The sequence below is a fragment of the Protopterus annectens genome, chromosome 8.part0 (genome assembly GCF_019279795.1).
Source record: "Protopterus annectens isolate FY-2018-M chromosome 8.part0, PAN1.0, whole genome shotgun sequence".
Taxonomy (NCBI): Eukaryota; Metazoa; Chordata; order Ceratodontiformes; family Protopteridae; genus Protopterus; species Protopterus annectens.
Window position 1 is genome coordinate 931,009,716 of NC_056741.1, and position 23,787 is coordinate 931,033,502.

At 38.2% G+C, this 23,787-nt stretch overlaps 1 protein-coding gene across 1 annotated transcript in view; it reads left to right on the forward strand.

The window, feature by feature from the left end:
• LOC122808362 (IgGFc-binding protein-like) overlaps positions 1 to 22,851 on the forward strand; it is a 251,858-nt gene extending 229,007 nt beyond the window's left edge. Inside the window, 2 exon segments of the mRNA XM_044079329.1 lie at positions 976 to 1,262; positions 19,974 to 22,851. Of these exon segments, the coding sequence (XP_043935264.1) occupies positions 976 to 1,262; positions 19,974 to 19,983 (297 nt within the window). The 3' untranslated portion in view covers positions 19,984 to 22,851.
• The last annotated feature ends 936 nt before the right edge of the window (positions 22,852 to 23,787 follow it).

Here is a 23,787-nt window from a genome sequence, read left to right on the forward strand (position 1 = left end):
TTTAATGTAATCAGGAAGGTGAATCAAAGAACACATGTATGTTTGCATGGTCCTAAATATGTGTGCAAGGTGCCTATTATTTGAAGACAGCCCAAAGGTCAACTTTATCTGCCACTGGCTAGATGCATTTTCTTTGAATATGGGTTGCAATGCTGTTTCAATAAATGTGAGCAGAGACGTTTTAATGCTAAGTCTGTTTTTATTGTGAGATGCAGTGCTTTGTTTAGCAAATGTCTATCAGTGTTTGTGCTATAAAATTTGAAATAAAAGTTGTAAATTAAACCCAAATAATCATTGTAGAAGTAAAGCAGAAAACAATATGCACATTGAGAGTTTTGAATAGTGTTTATTGTAAATGAGGAGAAAAAGCTTAGTAATAGGACACTAGAATGGCTGCAGGGGGCTGTGTATGGGGGGGGGGGGCTGTGATCCATCACCCTGCCCAGGGCCCCATTTGATCATATTGTAGCTTTGGGGTAAGGATAACATTTCTTACATCCTCAGTTATGGAAGCTGACTGAATTCAATACACAATCTTTGAAGAAACAAATCAGTCAGTAAAACAAAACTGACTCTTAAATTTGTCCAACCACACTGTGATATTCACTATATATCCCACATACATAAACTCTTGTATCAAATTATTTCAAATCATACAACTGAATTTCACTTAAGCTTATAGGAAGCTGCTTCACTTCCATATAAATAATGACATGAATGCTTTTTTATTATATTAACATGGCACTGTTTGCGAAAGGGATCCATAAATTGCTCAGGATGTGGTCAGTTTTGTATTGGCAGTCTTAAAATTTGTGAGTTTCAAAGAAATACTGCATGCTTCGTATTTTAAGGTGTTTTATAATACTATCTGGTTTGAACTTTGATTCTCATAATTTACAGTCAATTAAACACATAAGCATACAAGTAAAAGTTTACTGTATAGTTGATAATAATGCTACCTGTCTTCTTTCACAGGTAAATGGGCATCCAGTGCAACTTCCAGTAAATGTCAGCAATGACATCTCTGTGGTATCAACAGAGAGTGCAACTATAATAAAACATTCTTCAAAAACTGAAGTGTCCATTACCACAGCTGGAGAGATTACAGTTTTAGTGGGTGAGGCAATGTCCAGTCACTTGTGCAGCATTTGTGGAAACTTCAATGGTGATAAGGTGGATGACATGAAACTGCCAAATGGAAATAGCACTGATAATTCCTTAGAGTTTCTGAATGCATGGAAGGCCAAAGATTTTTCATACTGGTAAGTATTACATGACAGTACATTCACGATTATCTGTTGTAGTTACATTTATAATACTGTTGGTCTGTACATCACAAAATGAAAGGGAATGAAAAACACATTAGTTTAGCTATCCACTGTGTATTCATCAGATAACACAAATGTCAGTTCCTTAAAAAGTCCCACACATCTATGTTTTTTGTCCCTATATTGCCATGTACATTGCAATGATTTAGCGCATCCCTAAAGAAAACAGCGTGTATGAATAGAACTGCTTATACTTGACAACATCATTTTATGGTATGCAATAACTCTGGTGCATTCTGCATGCAGTTTGATCTTGAATGGTTAGGTAAAATAAATGTGAAACACACTTTTCTCTGCTGAAATCAAGTAATGTCCAAAAGTCAAACAGTTCATACATTAGCATCCAGTCTCCTTTAATGAATAAACTCAGTGACCTACGAAGGAAGGGAAAATCATAGAAGAGTTTTTTTTAGTGACCACTTTAATTATTTTAATAAGATAATGAATGCCTTGGTTGTGCATCTACAGTAAAAGGCCAGATATCTTATGGGTCTGTTTAAGTAAGTCATGTGCAATCTATCCTGCCAGGTAAAAAAAAAAAATGATACTGAAGCTGTATCATTACATGACTGTCACCATTTACTGCATCATTATCGACAGAAATGATACTGAAGCTGTATCCCTGCATGACTTTGATCATGTTCAGCATCATTATTATCACCATTATCATCATCATATGTATATGCTGGACAACAAGGCCTCTGTACTCACTTCATGCAAGGCCTCTGTACTCACTTCATACAAAATGCATTTTATTTGTACTCTCTCCATCAAATTCATCTACACTACTTTGTCGTGTATTATTTTTATAGTTTAGCTCTTGTGGATGATCTACATGTGTTTAAATTATTCAGGATCAATCTCTCTTGTCAGGCTATAAAAGGTAGAAATATATATGACCATCATCATCATCATCATCGTCATCATCATCATATGTATATGCTGACAAAGAAGACCTTTACCTAACAAAGTTCGCAGAAGACTACAAACTAGGAGCCATAATCAAAACTCCTAATGATGTGGACATCCTACAAAAGGGCCTCACTGAGACAGATGCCTGGTGTCAAAGCCATGGCCTCAAGCTCAATACTAAAAAGTGCATTGTCATCCCCTTTGGTAAAAACTCTGTACCCATGAACTACAACATAGGCGGTAGTATACTTAACACCGAAAGTATGATAAGAGACCTTGGGACACAGGTGGACAGTAGTCTCTCCTTTGATAATTACATCGCCACAGTAGTCAGGAAATCCTTCTACATGGCACACCTCATCACAAAAGGTTTCTCATCCAGAAAAAAAGTGATCATTGTTCCCCTCTACTCATCACTCATTAGACACATTATAGAGTACAACACCCCTTTTGGTATGTACCTCACAAGACATCTACAACAACTGGAAAGGCCACAGAAATAACTCACAAAGAGGATTACCAGTCTCAAACAGATGCCCTACGCAGACCGTCTCAAATAACTCCAGCTTTACTCCATCGCATATCGCCTACTCAGAGGTGATCTCTGCCTAACATACAAAGCTATGTCAAACCCAGAGCTGTTGGACCTGCTCCACTTAAAGAAATCCCAATAACTCTGAGCTACACACTCTAGGGACCTAAACCTTGTCTCCACAATAAACAGAACATGCCGGAAGGATAGAGTTCTGTCCCAGAGACTTCCCATTCTCTGGAATAAACTACCTATCTATATCAAACAAAGCTCCTCATTAGCACTCTTCAAGAAAAATTATTAGTGATTGGATGGGAAATAGGAATTTCACCCTGGGGATCACCTCTGTGGCTCTGTTCGACAGTGGCATAGGAAAATAATTTTCTTGGGTGGCAAAAGCCAGGGTACCTTTTTGGCTGGGCTTGTGTAGGCCCCAGGGCTGATAGCCTAGTACCTACCTATGAACCTGTGCTGCATGTTACATTTTTTAAGTCCTCTCTCTACAACAGTCTACTTTTTTCCTGCAGCTGACTGAATATCATTTCATGACAAAAACACAGTAAATCATCTTCACTACACCCAGGTGTATAATTCTGTCCACCTACTCATACCTCTCAACCTCTTGGTGCAAGAAATCTGGACAAAGCCAGAAATAATGGGGGACAAAGGCCCAAACATAGGGACAGGTTTTAAATATTACTCCTTTAAACTCAGAAAATTGGTAGAATAACAAATCCTGCATTATTATGTATTTTCTGAAGGATAAGAAGTCTGAAACTCAAATGGCTGTCATTATTTAATATTATTAAACTTCAATTATCAATGGTTTGCCAGAAAGTCACACATTTTACAAGCAACAGACCAAAATATGAGGTAGAAATCTGGACATTCTGTGAAAATCTGGACCGTTTAGATTTATGCCCCTACTATTTTACCCCACCCCAACCCTATTCCATTTTCCCATCTAATAAAACTTTTAACAGTGCAGCATTAAATCCTCTAAGTATATTTATTTATTTTACTTTTTTAATTACTGGGAAAAATCTGACAAGACTACCCCCCATTTCTGTGGAGGCCAAGAGAGAAATCTCCATATAACAACAACTTGTTAAGCTACCTCCACTGGCTTTGAGGGTTAAAGCCATCACTATAACTCAGGCAACTCAAATTCAATTAGCATCTTAGGCATCTGTAAGAGCTGCTGTGGAGGATGAGGAATAGTGAATGACAAGTAAAACTGACTCACCTCTTCCAAGAGGGAGGGGAGAGGAATGCGTGGAGCAAGGCAGCATCACAACTCTTGTGATGATACCATAGCTATGACAGAAATCAGCATTATATTAGGTGGACAGATACAGAAGCTATGTCAACACATAGCTTGGGAATTTTTCTAATGGTTCCTTCACACTTCCTATGTGGGTACTGCCACTCAATATGGCTTTGGGTAGGTAGGGCCTACATGAAGCAAGAAGAGTGGCCACTTTTAGATAGCTTCAATAAAATGGTGGATTTTATTACAAGATATTCATCATAACTGTGATTATTAAAATGGAAAATAAATAATCTTTATATTTTAATGCTAGGTTATTTGTTAAGGAATATGTTATGTGACAATATATTAGAAAACAAACACAAACTTTCAAATTGTTCAATAAAAGCTGGTACTTTATATTTGTCAGAATGCAGGCTTCCTGTTCTTGGTGAAGTAATATCACTTATTTACAGTGTTCAAGCATATGATTTTTATATGAATTACTCTTTTGTGTGTCTGTCTCCTGTACTAAGCAGCACATCTCATTTCTGGACATCCTAATAAATATCAGTGCCTTCCAAATATCTGAGACAAACTGATGATGAAATGCATTTTGGCCATTCTTAGTAGTATTAGTAATGTGCAGGGTATATACCATTGTTTGTGTGCAACACTGAAAATATATACAGTATAAAGCCTATATATCTACAAAGCCACTAAACAGAGACCGCACATTAAATATTTAAAAAAAAGATGATTTCAAAATTACAGTAGATAATATATGCAGACTACATTATGGAACCACTTTATATACCAAAATCTTCAAAACAATGCCTTGATAAAGAAAAAGATACATGTGCACATGTGCGCGCACACACACACACACACACACACACACACACACACACACACACACACACACACACACACACACACACAAACACCACATATCAGAATACTATTATTTCTATAAGAAAACACATTTATAGTTCTAATAGTAAAGATGCATATTTATCACCAATAAGTGATCTTCTTGCATACATGATGTTGCATTTAGTTTATCTCCAAGGGTGAATCATGGATTTAAATAACATGACTGTGAGTAAATGCAACCATACTGATACCTCTTAACTATGTTTTACTGTTATGCAACTCATTTGTTTCAAATGGCCCACTTTTTTTTTTTTTTAATAAGTGAATATAATGCCACAGAAGGAACAAGTATCACTCTACAGATTTTGTCTTATTCTCATATTTGTGGAATCTCATGAGATTATAGCTATTCATACACAAGTAATGCAAAAACAAAATATGCCATTCAAGTATCATTAAAATGATCTAATAACGTATGCCTAGAAATCATAGCTGGAAATTCCACAGATGTAATTTTTTATGTTTAAGGATATCAGAAAAATAACCTTTGATCATTATCTTGTTTGCAGTACAAATATTTGCAGAAATAACCCTGCATAACTCTTACTGATCCAATAGAATACACCTTGCTTTTTGTCCTTCCTGCTCCTCCCGTTTTTACCAACTCCTACTTCAGTAGCATAATTTCTATAGTGGCATTAGGAGAGATAGGGGTTTGATGGGAATTCCTAGCCTCTCCAGCATTCTTACTGTGAATATTAACGTAGTCTTAATAGAAATGTTGACTACAGAACAGTTCCAGTCCTTGTAGAATAGGACGCCTCTCTATTCTAATATCTCTAGCATACACAAGGAGCTCTAAAAACAATTTAGCAAGTCTGTCTGGTGCGAAATGCAATCTGTGCAGAATATGATATGCAGTTGATTAAGCCCCATCACCCATCTTTAAAATCTGCACAGCCTTACAGGTCTGCTTTCATTGCTGTCCACATAAGCCTTGCAACAATTCAATATCCCATTTCTTCACAGTATTTCCATGAGATCATGTCCTTTTCTGAAATAAATTTATAAACACTTTATATCTTCACATCTCAATCTTAGTCAGATCTGCAACTCAGCAGTGAACCTAACTGAAATACTTTCTTTGCTCTGGATGCACTCTGCTTAGATCAAAAAATCTGGACAAAGCCTAAAATGATGGAGGGACAAATAGGGGCAAACTTTAAACATTGCTCTTACAAACTTAGAAAGTTGATAAAATAATAGGTTTTGCATTAGCATGAATTTTCTGAAGGATGTAGTCTTAAACTCAAATATTTGTTATTATTTAATGACTTCAATCCTGAGCTAGTTGCCAGAAAGGTAGGAGGAGCACACCAAAAATATGAAGCAAAAATCTGTACAGTTGAGAGGTATGCTCTGCATTAGTGATGCAATTTGAAGACAGTTTAAAAGGATCATACCTTATGTAAACTGTCTCCTTACTAGTACTATGCATGATTCATAAACCAGGTGATTGCCTTGAGTGCTTTTAAACTCTTGTCATAGAGCATAGTTAGTAAAAGTGGTAACCATTAAATTAGGCTGAAGACTCCTTACCATTCAGGAAAACTTATAATGAAATACAAATTCATTGTGAACTATCCCATCACTCACTAATTGCATACTAATTAATTCTATAAGTTAACAATCGAAAGCAGACCCTCAAGTCTGCAGGGATAGAATATCTGTCAGTACTGAGCAGTATGTAAACAATCTACAATACAAATGAAATTGACAAACCAATAGGTCAAAGAAGATGAGAGCAAATAGTACAGTAATGTAAGTACACACCTTTAGAGTAAATGCTCAAATCGATGAACTTTCCAGTAACTTCTAGCTATATGGGACATATTCTGACAAGGATTGGACATCCATATAAAAGCTTATTTGGGCACCTTCCTCATTCCCACAAGTCTATTTGGAACATGATAGAGCTAGTATAAAAGGGGACATATGGGAATGAAATTTCAAATTGAATGAATTTTGAATCTGTACACCTATGACATAGTAGACAAAAAGGAGAGATGGCCCCAGGATGGACCACTCTCATCAAAGGAGAGAAAGGTGGGAGAAGAAGGATAGGTATTACACACTTGATGAAAAATAAATGAAAATGTATTGGTGATGATGGGAAGGTGTTAGTACATCAGCAGCTTTACTATGCTCATATTCAGATCACTGTTGCAATAGCTTCTAGTTATATGGCATAATTTCCAAAGCTTAGATATGAAGGGCAGAGTCAGCAAAGCCAAAATCCAGGAAGCCAAAAAGAATAGATGGAAAAGTCACTTTTTTAATACTTAGTAATAGTGTGAACTGATGACCAAGTTGCTGCTTCTAGACTAGCTCTAGGGTTCATCCCTTTCCAGAAGACCCCAGAAGTAGCCAGCCCTCTTGTTGAATGAGCCTTGAGTCTTTGAAAGATTGTTTCTTCAGGATTAGAGTAACAAAACTGAATAGAATTAGACAACCATTTTGTAATTTGTCTGTTAAGAAACTGGAAGTCCCTTTTCCTTTCCCCTACCCTCACAGGAGAGAATGAGCTGGTCAGAATTTCTGAAGTCCTAACTCATATCCGAATAATACCTGAGCTGAATGTGGACAACCAAAGTATAATGGATCCTTTCCCCTCTGTTTTTTATTTTTTTATTTTTTTGGTTCAGTAAAGAACACACAGAGATCAATGGATTGATTTAATATAAATTCAGAAACTACTTTGGTCATAAAAGAGGGGTTTGCATTTCAAATCACCCTGTCCTTGTGAAAGAGGAGGAAATTGTTGGACATGCATAAGAGCTTGCAAATCAGATATACTTTTAGCTGAAGTCAGAACAGTGAGCTAAATAGTCGACCATGTTAAGAAGTTCAAGTCATCCTGAAAGGCTGATTCAAAAGATAGACAGTTTCACTTTTCCAAAACAAGTTAAGATCCCATGATGTATATATCTGTTTTCTAAGTGGATGTATATGCAAAACCCCTTTCATAAAGTGCTTTACTTGGAACAGAGAAGAGAAGGGGACCCAGTGGCAGACATGCTGAAATGACCAATAGATACACAGTAATGGAAATATAGGGTATGCCTTATTTTCACAATTCACTCAGGTACAGGAGAACCAGAGAAGCCTCTACTCTGGATTGGTCCTGTTTTTTCAGTTAGAACCAACTACGAAAAAAACCCTCCATGTTGACAAACACCAAAGGGAAGTAATAGTAGGCTTTTTAGCACACTTTATTACTTGTCCTAGACAGTCTGATGAAGGTTCTGTAAATGTTCTTCATGTTTCACTATTGCAGTCATCACATTTTGGTTATCTGCTTGCAGTAGCCCTCAGATGGCCTGATTAACAAAGTCTTGGGTCCGGCGTCAGTTGCTGTCCCTTCTTCCATGACATCAGTTCGTCAGGGGTATAAAACATGCAGACAATGCCATTACATATGTCTTTCTTGCCATGCGGTGCCTGAAGCAGAAGCAGTTTGCATGTGCCGGTCAGCCAACTCCTGAAATTTTTATTTTCGAGTTTCAGAACCGAAGTCTTCAACTAAAAGCTAAGTACCCCGTTGGGGAAACTTTTTCTTGCTCTAAACCGATGTCAGTAAAAGTAATTGCATTACTTGTGGAAAGCAAATACCTCATAAATATTTTCATTCGTACTATATTCCTTGCCTAGGCCCTGACCACGACGTACCTCGCTGTTGGTTTTGTGCCTTATTTAAACCACAAACTATCCATCGTCTGTATATTTACGCTTCTAAATATTTTGGTGCTCGGTTCAATTATCCTGATATGTCTTCAGTAAGCCATCTGACTACCGACATTCTGAAAAAACGCAAAGATAAAGACAGAGACAGGCCGCCTAGGTCCAAAGCTGCTGACGACGCTTCTCCTAAGCTAGTCACCAGTTCACCTGTACTCAGTGAGGCACCTTCGCAGCCCCTGCTACCCGCTACTTCAGATTCACAGGCTTCTACTCAGTCTGATATGCTGCAAGATGCTTCAACTGTGGAACCTGCGGTTGTCTCTACCTTGGATGGGTCTGGAGCCACTGTGCAGGCACCAGCTTCTGAGTGTGTATTCAGGCCTACTGACTTGCATATTAAACTGATGCCATCTTCTCCTTCAAGGCCTAAAACTCGAACCATGCCTAAAAACTGATGCCCAGACCACATGGTCAGGCCTCTATGCCTAAAAAACAAATGATAAGAATGGCTGAAGACTTTATTACTTTGATCAGGGGAAGCCAGCCTTCCCCCTCTAAGAGACCTAGGACTGAGTTTGCTTATGATACTTCTGACCAAGATTCTGAATTTTCTGTTTCCTCTGATGACCAGGATTTACCCTTATCTACCTATGAGGATTATGATGCTGAGGACTCTATTCACTCTGCCCCCCCCCCCCAGAGGATTTTTCTTTTGGTGAAATCTTGCATACTCTCAGGGAGCATTTTTGTTGGGAAAGTCAGGATTTCTCTGATTCTAAAAAGAGGCTTAGGGATTTCTTACTCCTGCCCCAACACAGGCCTTTAGCCATACCTCCTATACTAGACATTGTTGATGATGCCTTTTTGGAATCTAGCTTGGCCCCTGACTTTCACAAGTTCCTTTTTAAAAATCCTACTGCGATACCTGAGACCATTTCACAGGGACCCAAGGGCATTAAAGCTACTACTGTCAAAAATCCTAACCCCTCTGATAGAGACTCCAGGGCCCTGGATAGATGGGGTAAGAAGGTATAGATTTCTGCAACTTTGGCCATTAGGGCCTTAAACTGCTAGTTTCATATGTTTAAGTATCAGCAGCATATTATGATGTTGATTCCTGATTGTGCTGAAAATAAAGATTTACAGGATTTACTGCATTCAGCTGAACAAGTTGGAAAACATACTTTACAATGTGGTTTTGATTCACTAGAGGCATCTTGCAGGGCTGCTGTAACCGGGTCTGTACTTAGAAGGCATGCTTGGCTTAAGGAGCAATCCTTGCCAGATTATATTAAAGCAAAATTACTAGATGCTCCCATAAACCAGGACCGCCTGTTTGGCAACAAGGCAGAAGAAGTTCTTAAAAAGATGGAGGAAAATCCTAAATCTATGCAAACTGTTAAAGATTTTTTTACAAGTACAACCTCCGGGTTTAGTAGGCATTGGCCTTCCAAAAATTGGTTCTTCCCTGCCTCTTCCAGACCTTCTCAGTCCAAACCCAGATCCAGCAGAGCTCCCAGGCTTCAGTCCCAGGGTACAGACAGGACTAAGCAGTGGGGTTCTCCACTTCCAAATCTGGAGTAATAAAACTCCCCCTATGGTAAACTGTCTCAAAGCACTTCTCAACTGACTACCCCTTTGGAGGGAAAGAGTGCTCTTCATGCAAAGAACTGGGAACTCATTACCCAGGACAAATGGGTTTTAAATATAGTGTCCCAGGGATACAGATTTCACTTCCACACATTACCAACACCAAGTGGGTGGCCATATTTACCCCAAATCAGTGGGCAGAGGCCCAAAAGCATGCACTCTCTCTCTTAAGCATGGGGGCTATTCAGTTGGTACCAGAAGAGAAAAAGGGACAAGGTTTTTACTCGAGACTTTTCCTGGTACCCAGAAAATACAATTCATGGTGCCCTATCCTTGACCTGTCTACTCTAAACACCTTTTTGGTGATTCCAAAATTCAAGATGCTGACTCTTCACCAGTTGCTCCCTATGCTAGGCAAATATGCCTGATGGGCAACACTAGATTTAAAGGAAGCATACCTGCACGTCCCAATCAGGGAATCTTGCAGAAGATACCTACACAGTTCTCTGGAGTGCCCTTTGGCTTATCTACTGTGCCCAGGTTATTCACAAAGTGCCTAGCTCCAGCCATTGCATTTTGCAGGCAATGAAATATTCAAATATACCCATACCTGGACGATTGTCTAATTCAGGCAGAAAGCCAGGACATACTTTTGAATCATCTGGCCTCTGTACAAAGGGTGCTAACTTGTCTGGGGTACACCATAAATGAAAAGAAAGCACACCTGGTACCCTGTCAACAAATTATATTCCTGGGAGCAAGCTTGAATACAACTTCCCAGATGGCTTTCCTTATGCCAGAGAAACAAATTCATTTGACAACCTACTTCAAACAAGTGGTCACCAAAACCCTGCGATCTGCAAGGCAAATACTTCAAGCCTTGGAGTTCATGGCCTTGTGCATTCTTCTAATTCCATATGCAAGACTGCATATGAGGAAAGTACAATGGTATCTAAAAAGCCCGTGGTGCCAACATTCTCAGGATCTAGAAGCAATGGTTCCTATCATACCTTGCCTACGCCTAGAGTTCCTTTGGTGGGCCGATGCCTGCCACCAAAATAAGGGACTACCATTCACTCTACCCCCTGCCACCCAAACCCTAACAACAGATGCAGCAGACTATGCATGGGGGGCTCACTAGGCAGGGAAGTGCATTCAGGGTAAATGGAACCAAAGTCAAATGCACCTGCATGTCAATCAAAAATAAATGTTAGCTGTACAGAATGTTCTGACAGCCTTCAAGGACCACATTCTTCCAGGACAACTAATGATAAAGATGGACAACACTACTGTTATGTGGTACATAAACAAGCAGGGGGTACACATTCTTACTCCCTCTGCAGACTAGCCATGGCATTGTGGAACACAGCCCTGAGCTAACGAGTGCATCTACAAGCTCAGTTCCTGCCAGGAAAACTAAATACACCGGCAGATGAACTAAGCAGAAACGTCATGGTCCCACACAAGTGGAAACTGGAACCAAGGATTTTCAACTTGTTAACAAGCAAATGGGGGAGCCCAAATATAGACCTGTTTGCCTCACCCCAGAACTATCATGTGGACACATTTTGCACAAGGACTCCCCACAAACAAGCTTGGAAAGTGGATGCTCTGTCCTTCCCTCCTCTGCCTCTGCTCTCCAAAGTACTACTAAAGACCAAACAAGACAAACCAAGGATGATTTTAATTGCACCAGACTGGCCACACCAACACTGGTACCCCCTCTTGCACACAGTGTGTCACTGTTGGCCCCATGGCACCTGCCTCAGACTCCTACACTATTGTCTCAGCAGGAGAACAAGATTCTGCACCCTCAGCTTCAAACACTGAACCTAGCAGCCTGGCTAATTACCTAATCTTTCTTTTACCATCCCTCAGTAAACCAGTGATGGATATCATTTTAGAGGCAAGGAGGCCTAGTAATAGAAAATCTTATGCTGCAAAATGGAAAAGATTCTGTGCTTGGAACCATTCTCAAGGGATGAGCACAGCAGTGCCCAATTTACCTCAGATTTTACAATACTTAACTGAGATGCTAAACGAGGGCCTGTCTTTCTCCTCCATCCAAATTCACGCCTCAGCCATTTTGGCTCATTATAATACAGAACCTCCCATCTTCTCTCATCCTCTGTTCAAGCAGTTCCTCAGAGGGGCCAAAAATTTACAACCACCTAGGAGACCTCCAACTCCAGCCTGGGACCTTAACTTTGTATTGGAAAACTCACTCTTTCTCCTTTCGAGCACTACTGCAGACTTAAAATTCCTTTCTTGGAATCACTTCAACAAGAAGGGTATCTGAATTACAGGCCCTTATGGCAGTGAAAGGTATCTGAATTACAGGCCCTTATGGCAGTGGAGCCTTTCATCATCTTTTATGCGGACAGGGTCTCCCTCAGGACCAATCCCTCTTTCATGCCCAAGGTGGCATCCAGTGTGGCCCTTAATCAGTCCATTCATTTGCCAACCTTCTTTCCTAGTCCACAGAACAAAGGGGAACGGATACTGCACTCAGATGTGCACAGATAACTTAGATTCTACTTGGACAGGACTAAACCTCAAAGGAAATCTGAACAACTGCTGGTGGCATTTGCTGCAGGGGCAGATGGGAATGCTATTTCAAAGCAAAACATTTCCAAATGGATAGGCCATTGCATTCATTTCTGCTAACAAGCACCATGGAAAACCTATCCCACATAGGATCAGACCCCACTCAGCCAGGGCTGCATCTATCTCTACAGCCTTTCTTAGAGGCATCCCTACCAGGGACATCCTAGAAGCTGCTACCTGGAGTTCTGTATATACTTTCACCATGCATTACCATCTGCCAATTTTCTCTAAATCCAGAGCTGGCTTTGCCACTGCAGTCTTGCAGGGCCTTATAGCTTGTCCTAATGCTCTCTAAATTCCTCCTCCCATCCTTAGCTTTGAGAATCTACCCAAATGTGATGACTGCAACAGCGAAACATGAAGAACATAGTACAGTTGTGTACCCTTACCATAAATGTAGATGTTTGAGTGTATTCACTGTTGCAGTCCTGGTTACCCTCCCTCCAGCCCCCTTACTTCTTTTGGCTATACCTCCAGCCCACTTACTTCTTTTGGCTATACCTCTACCCTCCTTTACTATGCTTAAAAGCTTTTTGGTGTATTTGCTTTTTTGTTGGAGGTATAACCTTGTATATTTATAGATTTAATTGCCTCCCATTAGGGGGGCACCTGACATATTGGGCAAGAAAAAACAATGTAGTGGCATCGGCTGCATGTTTTATACCCCTGGACCTGACATCACAGAAGAAGGGACAACAGCCGAAGCAGGACCCAAGACTTTGTTAATCAGGCCGACTGAGGGCTACTGCAAGCAGATAACACAAATGTGATGACTGCAACAGTGAATACACTCGAACATCTACACTTATGTTAAGTGTACACAACTGTACTTTTGGTGGTGTGTGAGTAGACCCACTGTGTGAGGAAGTTAGTGGTAATTGCCTGTGGCCAGTTTCGTTAGGGCAAGAACCAATGTCTGGGTCAAAAGGGAGTTATCAGGATTTTACATTTGAAGAGGCCTTCTGTATCATTAGTATAACTTTGATTTTAAGTGGAAAGGGTGGGAGTGACAGGGTCATAAAGGTACATTCATGTCTAAGGGAAAGAAAAAGTATCTGTTTTCTAGGCCTTTCTGCAAGTTGTCTTGGTAAGTAATTTATTTAACAGTTTTACTTGGGGAGATCCCCTATGGGTGGACAATCTGCTGGAAGACCTTTGAATGTAATATCTATTCATGACAGTCTGTCTTGGATGCATTTACACTGTCTGCTACTGTGTCCTGCTCTAATTAAATATAGGTTACCTGAAAGAGAGATTGTTTTGAGTTTCTGTTTCCCAGGCAACAGTGCTTAATCTGTATAAGGGGTAAAGCCTGCCCCCCCCATTATGTTTAGATACCATATCACGTTGGTGTTGTCTGTAATCACAGTTAATGGTCCTGGATTACAATTGAAGCAAGACCCTTAATGCACTTATCAAGGCCATCTTGTCCTTGGGGTTTATGTGTCTTATGTTGAAGTGGAAATCCCAAATTCCCTGAAGTTTGCTTCCCTTGTACACTTCCTCAGGCAAAATATGAAGCAACTTTTATCAAAGACTAGGTTGGAGTAGGGGGAGAAAAAGGAAGTTGGTCTGATCTGGACCTGGTTTGCCTACCACTAAAGTAATTTTTTTAACAGAACCCAGCACTGGCACAAGAAGAGACAGATAAGATGCTGGTGCTGAGTCTAAACAGTTTTTTTTGAACCACTGAATTGTCCTCATATGCAGCCTGGCTGGGAGGGGAACCATATAGATAGCTGATGTCATAAAGACTAGGACTGTGAGGTAATCCCGTACTATGGTCATAGACTGGTGAACTAAATAAAGGGCTTGATGATAGTGATAGTGCACCTTTTTTTTGTAGATAGGTATGCAATCATGAGGGAAATGTCCAACAGACATTCCAGAAAAGTGAACCTCTGAAGGGGCAATGGAGAAGATAAGATTTTTCCAGGTTTAGTTTGAATCATAAGCTTTAAAACAGATTTATTATCAAGAGAAGGGATGCTTGGGAATTTGAAAGGATGCTGTTAGATTTTAGAAATCATCCAAATAGGGATATATGTGGATATATGTGGATCTCCTGAAGTCTGGTGGCAGACATGATGTGAATATCCTTGTACCTGCTGAAACACCAAGGGAAGTAAGTAAATTGACAACATGATCGAGACACAGAAAATCTTAAATAAGGCCTGAAGAGTTTGTGAATTGGAATGTGATGATGAGTAGAAAGTGTTGGAAAATTTGGAGAAACAAATTTTGCAGGGTAAGCATATCTCTTAACTGCTCAGATCTGTGCAGAATACCCAGCCTTTTGACTCATAAGTTTGGTTAGTTCCTCATAAAATTTGTGGTTGTCTGGCAAATTATTGAGGATTAAAGTCACAAAATAATGACAGAAGATTGAGTTTCAAATTTCCTTCAGAAAATGCATGTTGGTGCAAACTCTGTTACTCTGTCTACTTTCTAAGTTATAAGAGCAATGTTTAAAATTGACTCTATTTCTAGGTCTTTATCCCGCCAATATTCTTTGCTTTTTGAAGACAAGTGTCTTGAATGTTGATACTTTAGAAATAGATTTTGAAAGGAATGATACAGTAAGCATCTACTGGTGCTGTCTTTCTTGAGTACTAGAAATATCCTGGAAGAAAATGTTCTTCCTTGCTAGGAACTGGGGACTTGTTCTAATACTCCTTGTGACAGCATTTGAGAGATAACTGGAGGAAACAAATGGGATTCTTTTTTTTGTTTTTTGTTTTTTTGAGGAGGAGGAGGAGGAATTCCCGATTTTGGAGGGTAGGATTTCTACTGCCATTTGTAATTCTGTTGGAGTGCTTCTAGTATCTAAGAATCTGAGATAATCTCTCTCAGTAGAGTAAATGAAAGGGACATCACCAGCATCATAGAAACACTTGACAGTGTCTTTAGTGACCTGGGAAAATGAAGAAAGCATATTGAACAGGAAGGGTACAGCTTCAGATGGGAGAAATTAAAAATTACTTGATTCAAGTCAGAAGAGATGACAAGTAAGAATTTGGCCATATGAGCCTGATAGTTATTGCTGTAAAGGTGAAGATAGAAGATGTACATACTTTCTTGTCATATCTGTTAAATGTTTGTCCATCCTTGTCAGCAAATACTGGGCTGGAATAATTTAAAAGTTTTGAAGATCCACAGTTATTTAGGGAAATGGCAACAGGGTCTCCCAAAGATTCAAGTGCATTATATAGCCTATCAAACTTTTAGTCACAGAAAGTTGAACATTGGGTGAGGAACAAACAGAGTTAAGTGCATCCTCTAGGGCTCCTATAGTCAGAGGAATAGCAAGAGTTTCGGGGATTCAACATGAAGGAGGTCATAGTAGCTCTTCTGGTTCTCATCAATTTCCCCCCCAGTTAAAAAGAATCCTTCATTCTGTAAATAATACCTGAAAATGAAATCCCCTTAATGGAGGAGTCGGGTGAATTTTTTTTCAGACTCTGACTCAAAGTGAACAGGTGAGGTGATCTGAGATTCATAATAAATAATCTCTTTTCATATTCTGAAGGTGAATCATCTTAAAATGAAGATGTGCATCTTTTTCTTTTTAATTATGCAGGCAATGAAGAAGACTGTAGACACTGAAATGCCTCGAAAAGCCCTTTAAACAAATTATACCAGTCATGCCTAGAACCCTTAGCTTGAAGGTGAAGAAAGGTGTGATGTTTTTCTTGGGGTATCCATGTTAATGATCTTGGATGTATTGGGCATCTATACTTCCATAACAGATCAAATTGCCTCATCCCAGACTTCACAGCTTCCTAATGAGCTCTCTTCTCTTCCTTCCACACTGCTCTTCAAAAAATATCTTAAGGAATACATCAAAACAAACTGGCTGTGTCCCTGCTCTAACCCTGACTAACATCTATTTTTCCCTATCTCCAACTCCCTTTATTTCTCCTCTATTTCTGTCCTACGATGTCTACTAGTGATGACTTGAATAATAACCACTACCTATGTACTAAAGTAGAGTTCTTCTCAGCTCTGTTATAGTGTTGCTTACTCTAAAAGTTTTCATCCTCTGCCTTGCTGTAAGTGAGCATAGGTTTGTATAACTGTAACCTGCCATCTGATGTAAAATTAACAAATCTTGCTTATTTGTCTTTTGTATGATATGTCATCTTAAGTTTTTTTTCCTTTTCTCTAGCCAACTCTGTAGACATTTTTATACCTGTTCTAAATTTATTTAATGTAACTTCCTGCTATTGAATATATTGTAAGTTATGAGACTATTGCACCTTTTGTAGCTTTTCTCCCTGGGCCTCTAATGAAAATGGACATATACCCAGTTAGACTAGCCCGGTCAACAAATGTAAAATAAAATAAATAAATAAATACATACATTTGAGTTATCTTATGTAGAATTTCCAGTATCTAAAAGTAGTGTTCTCCTTCCTCAGTGACAGTCTGATGACTGTTCAAGGAGGATGTGCCCTGCTCATGACCCTTAGTTTGCTTCATGGAGCAGTACCAGAAAGGTTGCAAAACTCATAATGAGGGTATGAGGAGTCAGAAATAACCACAGTAAAATAGTCAGTCTGTGACTGGTAATGAGAGACCAAAGGCAGATTTATTTTGGAATCCTCTTTGGTATATCATTTTTTTTTTTTTTTATTGAAAGATGGATATCTACTGACAGAGAGTCATTTTCCAGGTAGGAACAAGGAAGGGACATTATGCACTGGCTTTCAAGCAAAAGATTCAGGCTATTAAGGTAAGGGTTGTCTTGGGTATTGAAAGAATGATCAATTTTGCAGAAGCATATGTCATGTGACTGTCCTTCAAACCAAAAAGATAAGCAACATGAGACGTTTTGTAAGAGATTTGCCCCGTTTTCTGACAGACATAAGAAAAACTTACCACAACTTTTTAGTCAAAAGTAAAAAGAAGGTCCCCTGAAGAATACATAGCTGTCCAGGAGCTGATGCAGTAGCCAACTCTTAAACTGAAGCTACAGTGTAGACAAACATCTGATGGTGCTTTTTAGCATCTATATTACAATGTTGAATATTTAGATTGTCAAACGCCTAAATGTCGACACCTAAATGTTGAACTCTGAAAACCGTGAATGGCCAATTATGCAAATATTTCCTCGTGAAAAAATTCACTTGGCCAAAAAAAAAACAAACTTTAAAACCCTAACCAAGTGTGCCCCCCACACACCCACTAACTAAATATACCAACTCTGAGATCGCTCTACATTGGGGAAAAGGGCAAATCCTCGATGACAGGCAAGCAAATTTTTTCCCTGGGAAAAAATTTGCATAATTGGCCATTCGAGATTTTCAGCGGTCAACATTTAGGTTTCGACATTTAGACTTTCTACAATCTAAATGTTCAACGATGTGATAGGAACACACTTTTTAAAGGCAAGAATGTTCTGAAATTTCAGATCCATAGACTAGCATTTCATGTTCCAATAGACCTATGGGCAAAAGGGAGGCATGCAAGTAAACTTTTGTATATTGGCCTTGGCAGGATATGTTCCAGATAGTTAGAAGACACTGCAACTGCAATCTAATGATGAGCATCTAACTCTGACTTTAGCGGAATATGGAAACAGAAAACCAGGCTGAATGGTTATTTGTAGTAAAAAATAAAGCATGTAAGGTTCCCTATTGAAATGTTGGGACTCAAAATGCGGAGTGCCAACATGCTGAAAAAAAAAAGACAGAAAATACAGGAGAGGATTGAATCTGGAAGATCGCTCTTCTCCATAAAACTTCTTTTTGCAAGGAGACCAATCCCCTTTGCACCCCCCCCCCACAACATATATTTACTAACTCCGATATTGCCTTACCTCAGAGAAAAGAAAATATTCTAAGAAAGGGCATATATGTAAGTCCATTCTTTCGGCCATTCAGTCTCCATATTTTGGGATTCGCTCTAGCAGGTCCCAAAATTTCAGATGATTACCACATGTAACACGACAACAGGAAGTAGTAGATGGAGGTATCACAATGTAATACAAATAAGAGGAGGCTTGAGGTTGCTTTTAAAAGTAAACAGATCATGAACTTGACAGTTGTATAGTATGGTGGAAGGGGAATTTGTGTGCTGCTTTTGTGACAATGCATTATGTTTAAGACCTACTGCACTCAAGTCAGCTAGAAAGTTAATACATTTACTAACAACTTCATGAACTAATATATATTACATGCATCCATGTATCTGGACCTTTTGGTATATCCATTTTACATTTAAAAATGTACATTTCAAGGATGTCTGTGATAACATACAAATATAATGCATTCAAGTTTCAAAGTAAGATACTATGCTCTTTTTAAACATTCATCATGTATTCTAAGTAGCAGTTATTCCTTTTCCTGTACTGACAGTAGCACTTTGTTTTCAGCTAAGTATTTCCTTCAGGCCACATTGCAAATAAAGGAATGTGTGTGCGTGTGTGTGTTTGTGTGTGTGTGCGTGTGTGTGTGTGTGTGTGTGTGTGTGTGTGTATGTGCATGATCATGTGAGTTTACGTGTCTGTGTGTGTGTGTGTGTGTGTGTGTGTGTGTGTGTGTGTGTGTGTGTGTACGTGTGTGCGTGTGTGCGTGTGTGTGTGTGTGTGTGTGTGTGCGCGCACGCATGTGTGCACGTGTGTGTTTACATTTCTTCATCTGTATGCTTGAATGCCTGTGGCCATATGGTTGTATCTCTGCTACTCATTCAAATAACCCTTATAGCTCACTTGATGCTAGTAGAAAAAATATCATCAGTTCAAGAAGGACAAATTCTTTCATGACATAGAGATCTCAGAAACTAATTAAGTGCACAAAGAATTATGTTTGGACTTTTTTGAAAACAAGCTTCTCTCAGTGACATGTACACACATGGCTTATACACTCTTTGTTTTAGACTGTGTCATACATAATGTCAATAAAATAACAACCTCATTGATGGTGAAATATGACAGTTTTGCAATAATGCAAGGTCCTTAGAAATAAATGTCAGTGTGTTTTCCTGTAGTATTAATGCTGTGCATCATGAATCAGCATGAATAGTGTAACTATGTGCATCATCCAGCTTATATTTAATAATACATTTGCTTATTTTATGATATTCTTAGACTGTGAATGTCGGCACTTTAATAATTTTTCCTTCATTTATTTTACAGCGGCAGCTAAACTTGGATGAGTCTCCAGTGCCCACACAACCTAATGAGAGAAATTTCATATATGTGGATGCTGCATATTGTGAAACATCAGTCATAAAACACTTGATTTAAAAATATTTCACAGAGATGGTCTATAGTCTAATCAAATGCCACTCTCCATAAATGTTATACATAGACAACATCCATTATTCTCATATTTTTTGGTAAAATTATGCATAGTTTTTAAACAAAGCAAATACCTAACAGATCTTTGAGTTTGTTTTTGTCCTGTTTACTGAGAAAGCATATTTTATGTTTAATTTTGTATATTATTTAAATCAGCTAATATATGGAAAAGGTCTGGAGTATGATAATATATTATTGCTAGTGATACATTCTTGTATATGTGAGCTCAATCCTTGTTGATAGACCACGGTTAATAAAATGATTGACTTGCTATCATCTAACAAATTTAAACTCATCAATATCATCATCATGAGATATCTTAACAGATGAAATATCAGCAACAATATAAAGGAGTCAGGTTTTTGACTACAGCACTGACATATTCAGTCATAATGCAGATTTGAACAAAGTAATGTTTGTCTTCATTTTTTCTGTATCTATAATATAAACAAAAAGCCATGATTTTAAATCTAACATAAAACAGTTCTTCCTCTCATGTCATCGGGACTTTTGGTTTAGGATCCGCTGATCCTATTCAGGATCAATGGAATAGATTAATATTGTACGATATGCAAGCCAGTTGATTGGTAATTCCATTGTAACATAAAGGGTTTTGATGTTATTTCAGGACTGCTAAACTCCAACTTGTGATTAAAACAGTAATAGACTATAACATGCTATAGATGCACTGATATCTCAAAACCAACCTAAGATCTCCTCCTGCTCTTTATACCTTACTTTTCTCTACAAATCTCCTCATATTTTTAACTAAAAAAAACTTTTGAATGTATATTTCTAGTTTAATTATTCATCTTTATATCTTCATATACATTTTGTATTACTTTGAATTCTTTTTATTTCTTTTATTATTGTAAATATTGAAAATACTGTATCTTGGAACTTTTTTGGTAGAGCTTTTTTGGAACTTATTTGTAGGTATTGAAAATATTATACTGTGGAGCTTTTCTCCCCAGGCCTCCATTGAAAATGGGCTTGTTTTGGCCTAATGCACTTTCCTGGTTAACAAACTACAAATAAAATAAAATAAAAATAAAAAAATACAGTAAACTAAGAGGCAATAATTGTCCTTAGAAGAGTGTATCTAAAATAAAGTGGTTACAGCAGCAATTAAAGAACTAGTTTGAATCCTAGGGAAAAGGCTATAAGGATCCCTGCTGACAATAACAGAGGATGACACTAGTAAAGAGTGCCCAGAACTTACAAATACATCAACATGTGTTCACTACAGTGATTAAGATGGGGCTTCTCATTACTCAATAAACCTAGACTGAAATCATTCCAGGATCTCCAACAAGAATTTCACATCTGGAAAACAGGCTTCTATAGTTATATTTAAATTTGATAATTAATACTTACATAGAAATGACTGTGGAATGTTAACTGAGGCTTTCTTGGATGGTGAATGGAGAAAACCCATCATACACTTAGTTTCCATTTAACTCCACCTCTTTTTGGCTTACATGAGGAGCGGCCTTAGATTAACTGGTGCCCTAGGCAAAAGAGCTCCATGGTGCCCCCCACCAAACTACCCGGTGCTCCCATCCTGGTTTACCTATACCAAATAAATACTGGAAAAGCGTCCCTGGTGGAGCGGCACCCTAGGCGGCTGCCTAGTTTGCCTATGCCTAAGGCCGGCTATTTATGTCCTGGACAGCCTTTGAATATAATCATACCAGATACAAACAAACTGAAGATTCTAAATATTTTCAGCAATGACATTGGTATACAGCAATGGAATTTACTCACATGGGAAACCTTGCATCACTACTTGGAAATTATTTTCCTAACAGTGGTGTCCATATGTTGATGCTGTGAAGGAAGTAAAATAGGTTCTTGGGTCCAAATCTTCAGGGAATATAGTAGCCTCATTCTATTTTAGGTGAGTATAGAAGGAGTTTATGCAATCTTTTTGGTTATTATCCTTTAAACTTCCAGTGAGCTTGCTTCAGCAAGAAGACAGTATCAGTGTGTCCCTCAGGGAGAGAAGACAGAGATATTTTAATATATGTCAGTATTACATACACAACATGAAATCTGAAGTCTTCACACGCAGCAAACTACAAGTTGATACAGGCAAGAGAATTGTAGAGATCACTAGAGGTGGTTGAGTGCAGCCTATTACTTAAAATGCCATCTAGTGACAAATGAAAGTATAGCTCTATCCAGGGACTAGAACGTATAGAAGTGAAATGGCAAATTCTACGACTGTTAAGTATGTATTAGGTGAGCTATATTGACTTTCAAGTGCTGAGTCAGAAGATACTTAGAGGAGGGAGGCTGACATATTGCTGTCATGGTATGTTGGAGCACTGCATTATAACAGATGAGTCCTGAGAAATGGGTCAATGGTATGGTCTGTGCCTTCAGTACGTTTTTGCAGTTTGGTCATGTTACAAATTTTGAATGTTTAGTAAAGCCATATATGTACAAATGAGTCAGTGCTGTGTTGAACCATTTTTTTTTTATTATTGCTTCTTTTAAATTATCATAGATCAAGAGAGTTCCATGTGTAATGCTAATGAACTTACAAACTATTAAGGATCTTGCATACATAATGTTCACAGTTTTAGAGCAATGTTTAATTATTGAATAATCTCATACCAGACAATAGTCCAATGGTTAGCCTGTATAAAATAGATGCTGTGTTTTAAACTGATTTGTAAATATAAGATAATCGTGTATTTTCATAATTTTATTTGAACTTTTTAATAAAAAAGTGATTCTAAAAATAAAGATTTAATGCTCCTATATTTATTATAATGATTTGCCTGGCATTCCAGATATACACTTCAGAATAATGTTGTAATTTAAACAGTTTCAGTGTATTTTCTGTTAAGAAATTAACACATCAAAGATTACCAATCTGCATAATTTTTATTCCTCAGGAAATCCAAAAAAGAACCAGCATAAACCACAGCTTATAAATAAACAAAGTTCATAAAGAAAATCATGCTGCATGGAGTCTACTCAAAATATACAAGAAATGTAATTGTTGGTTTAGCACTTTCATTCAAAAGTCACAGGACTTCATCATACACAGAAAGAAATGAGTTGCTTTGGAGGTGGAAATCTGCATTTTTTTTATTCCTTTATTTCTTTATTTCTTTCTTTTGTAACAGAAGGAATCATTCTGAAACTAAAACAAATATTAGAATCGGGACAAACAGTAGCAGGCATTTAAATGGATGGAATGCAACAGTTATTTGTTCTGATAATCCCTGTTTGATGAAAAAGCTAAACCAACAATTAAATATTTTTGGTATTTTCTGAGTGGACTCTTTTTTTATTTGGCAATAATTTGGATGCATTTGCATCCATACAACATGATTTTCTTTGATTTATTTTCCTCAGGAAAAAGTCTGAATTCCTATAACCTTGGCATTGCTTACTAAATGATCCCAAAACCTACAAGTCCAGAAACCAAAGCTTTGCAATATGCATTCTGAAAATTCTAGAATGGCGTCATGAATGGATCAATGCTATTCAAATTATGTACCATCAGGAAATGTTTGAGGGAAATAGTGTATAGTGAAATGAATGCATATTTCATTGGCAGTGAACTCTCAAAGAGAATGGGCATTTAGAATTATAGCAGGCCAGTTTATATTGCATTTTGGACTTTTCCCAG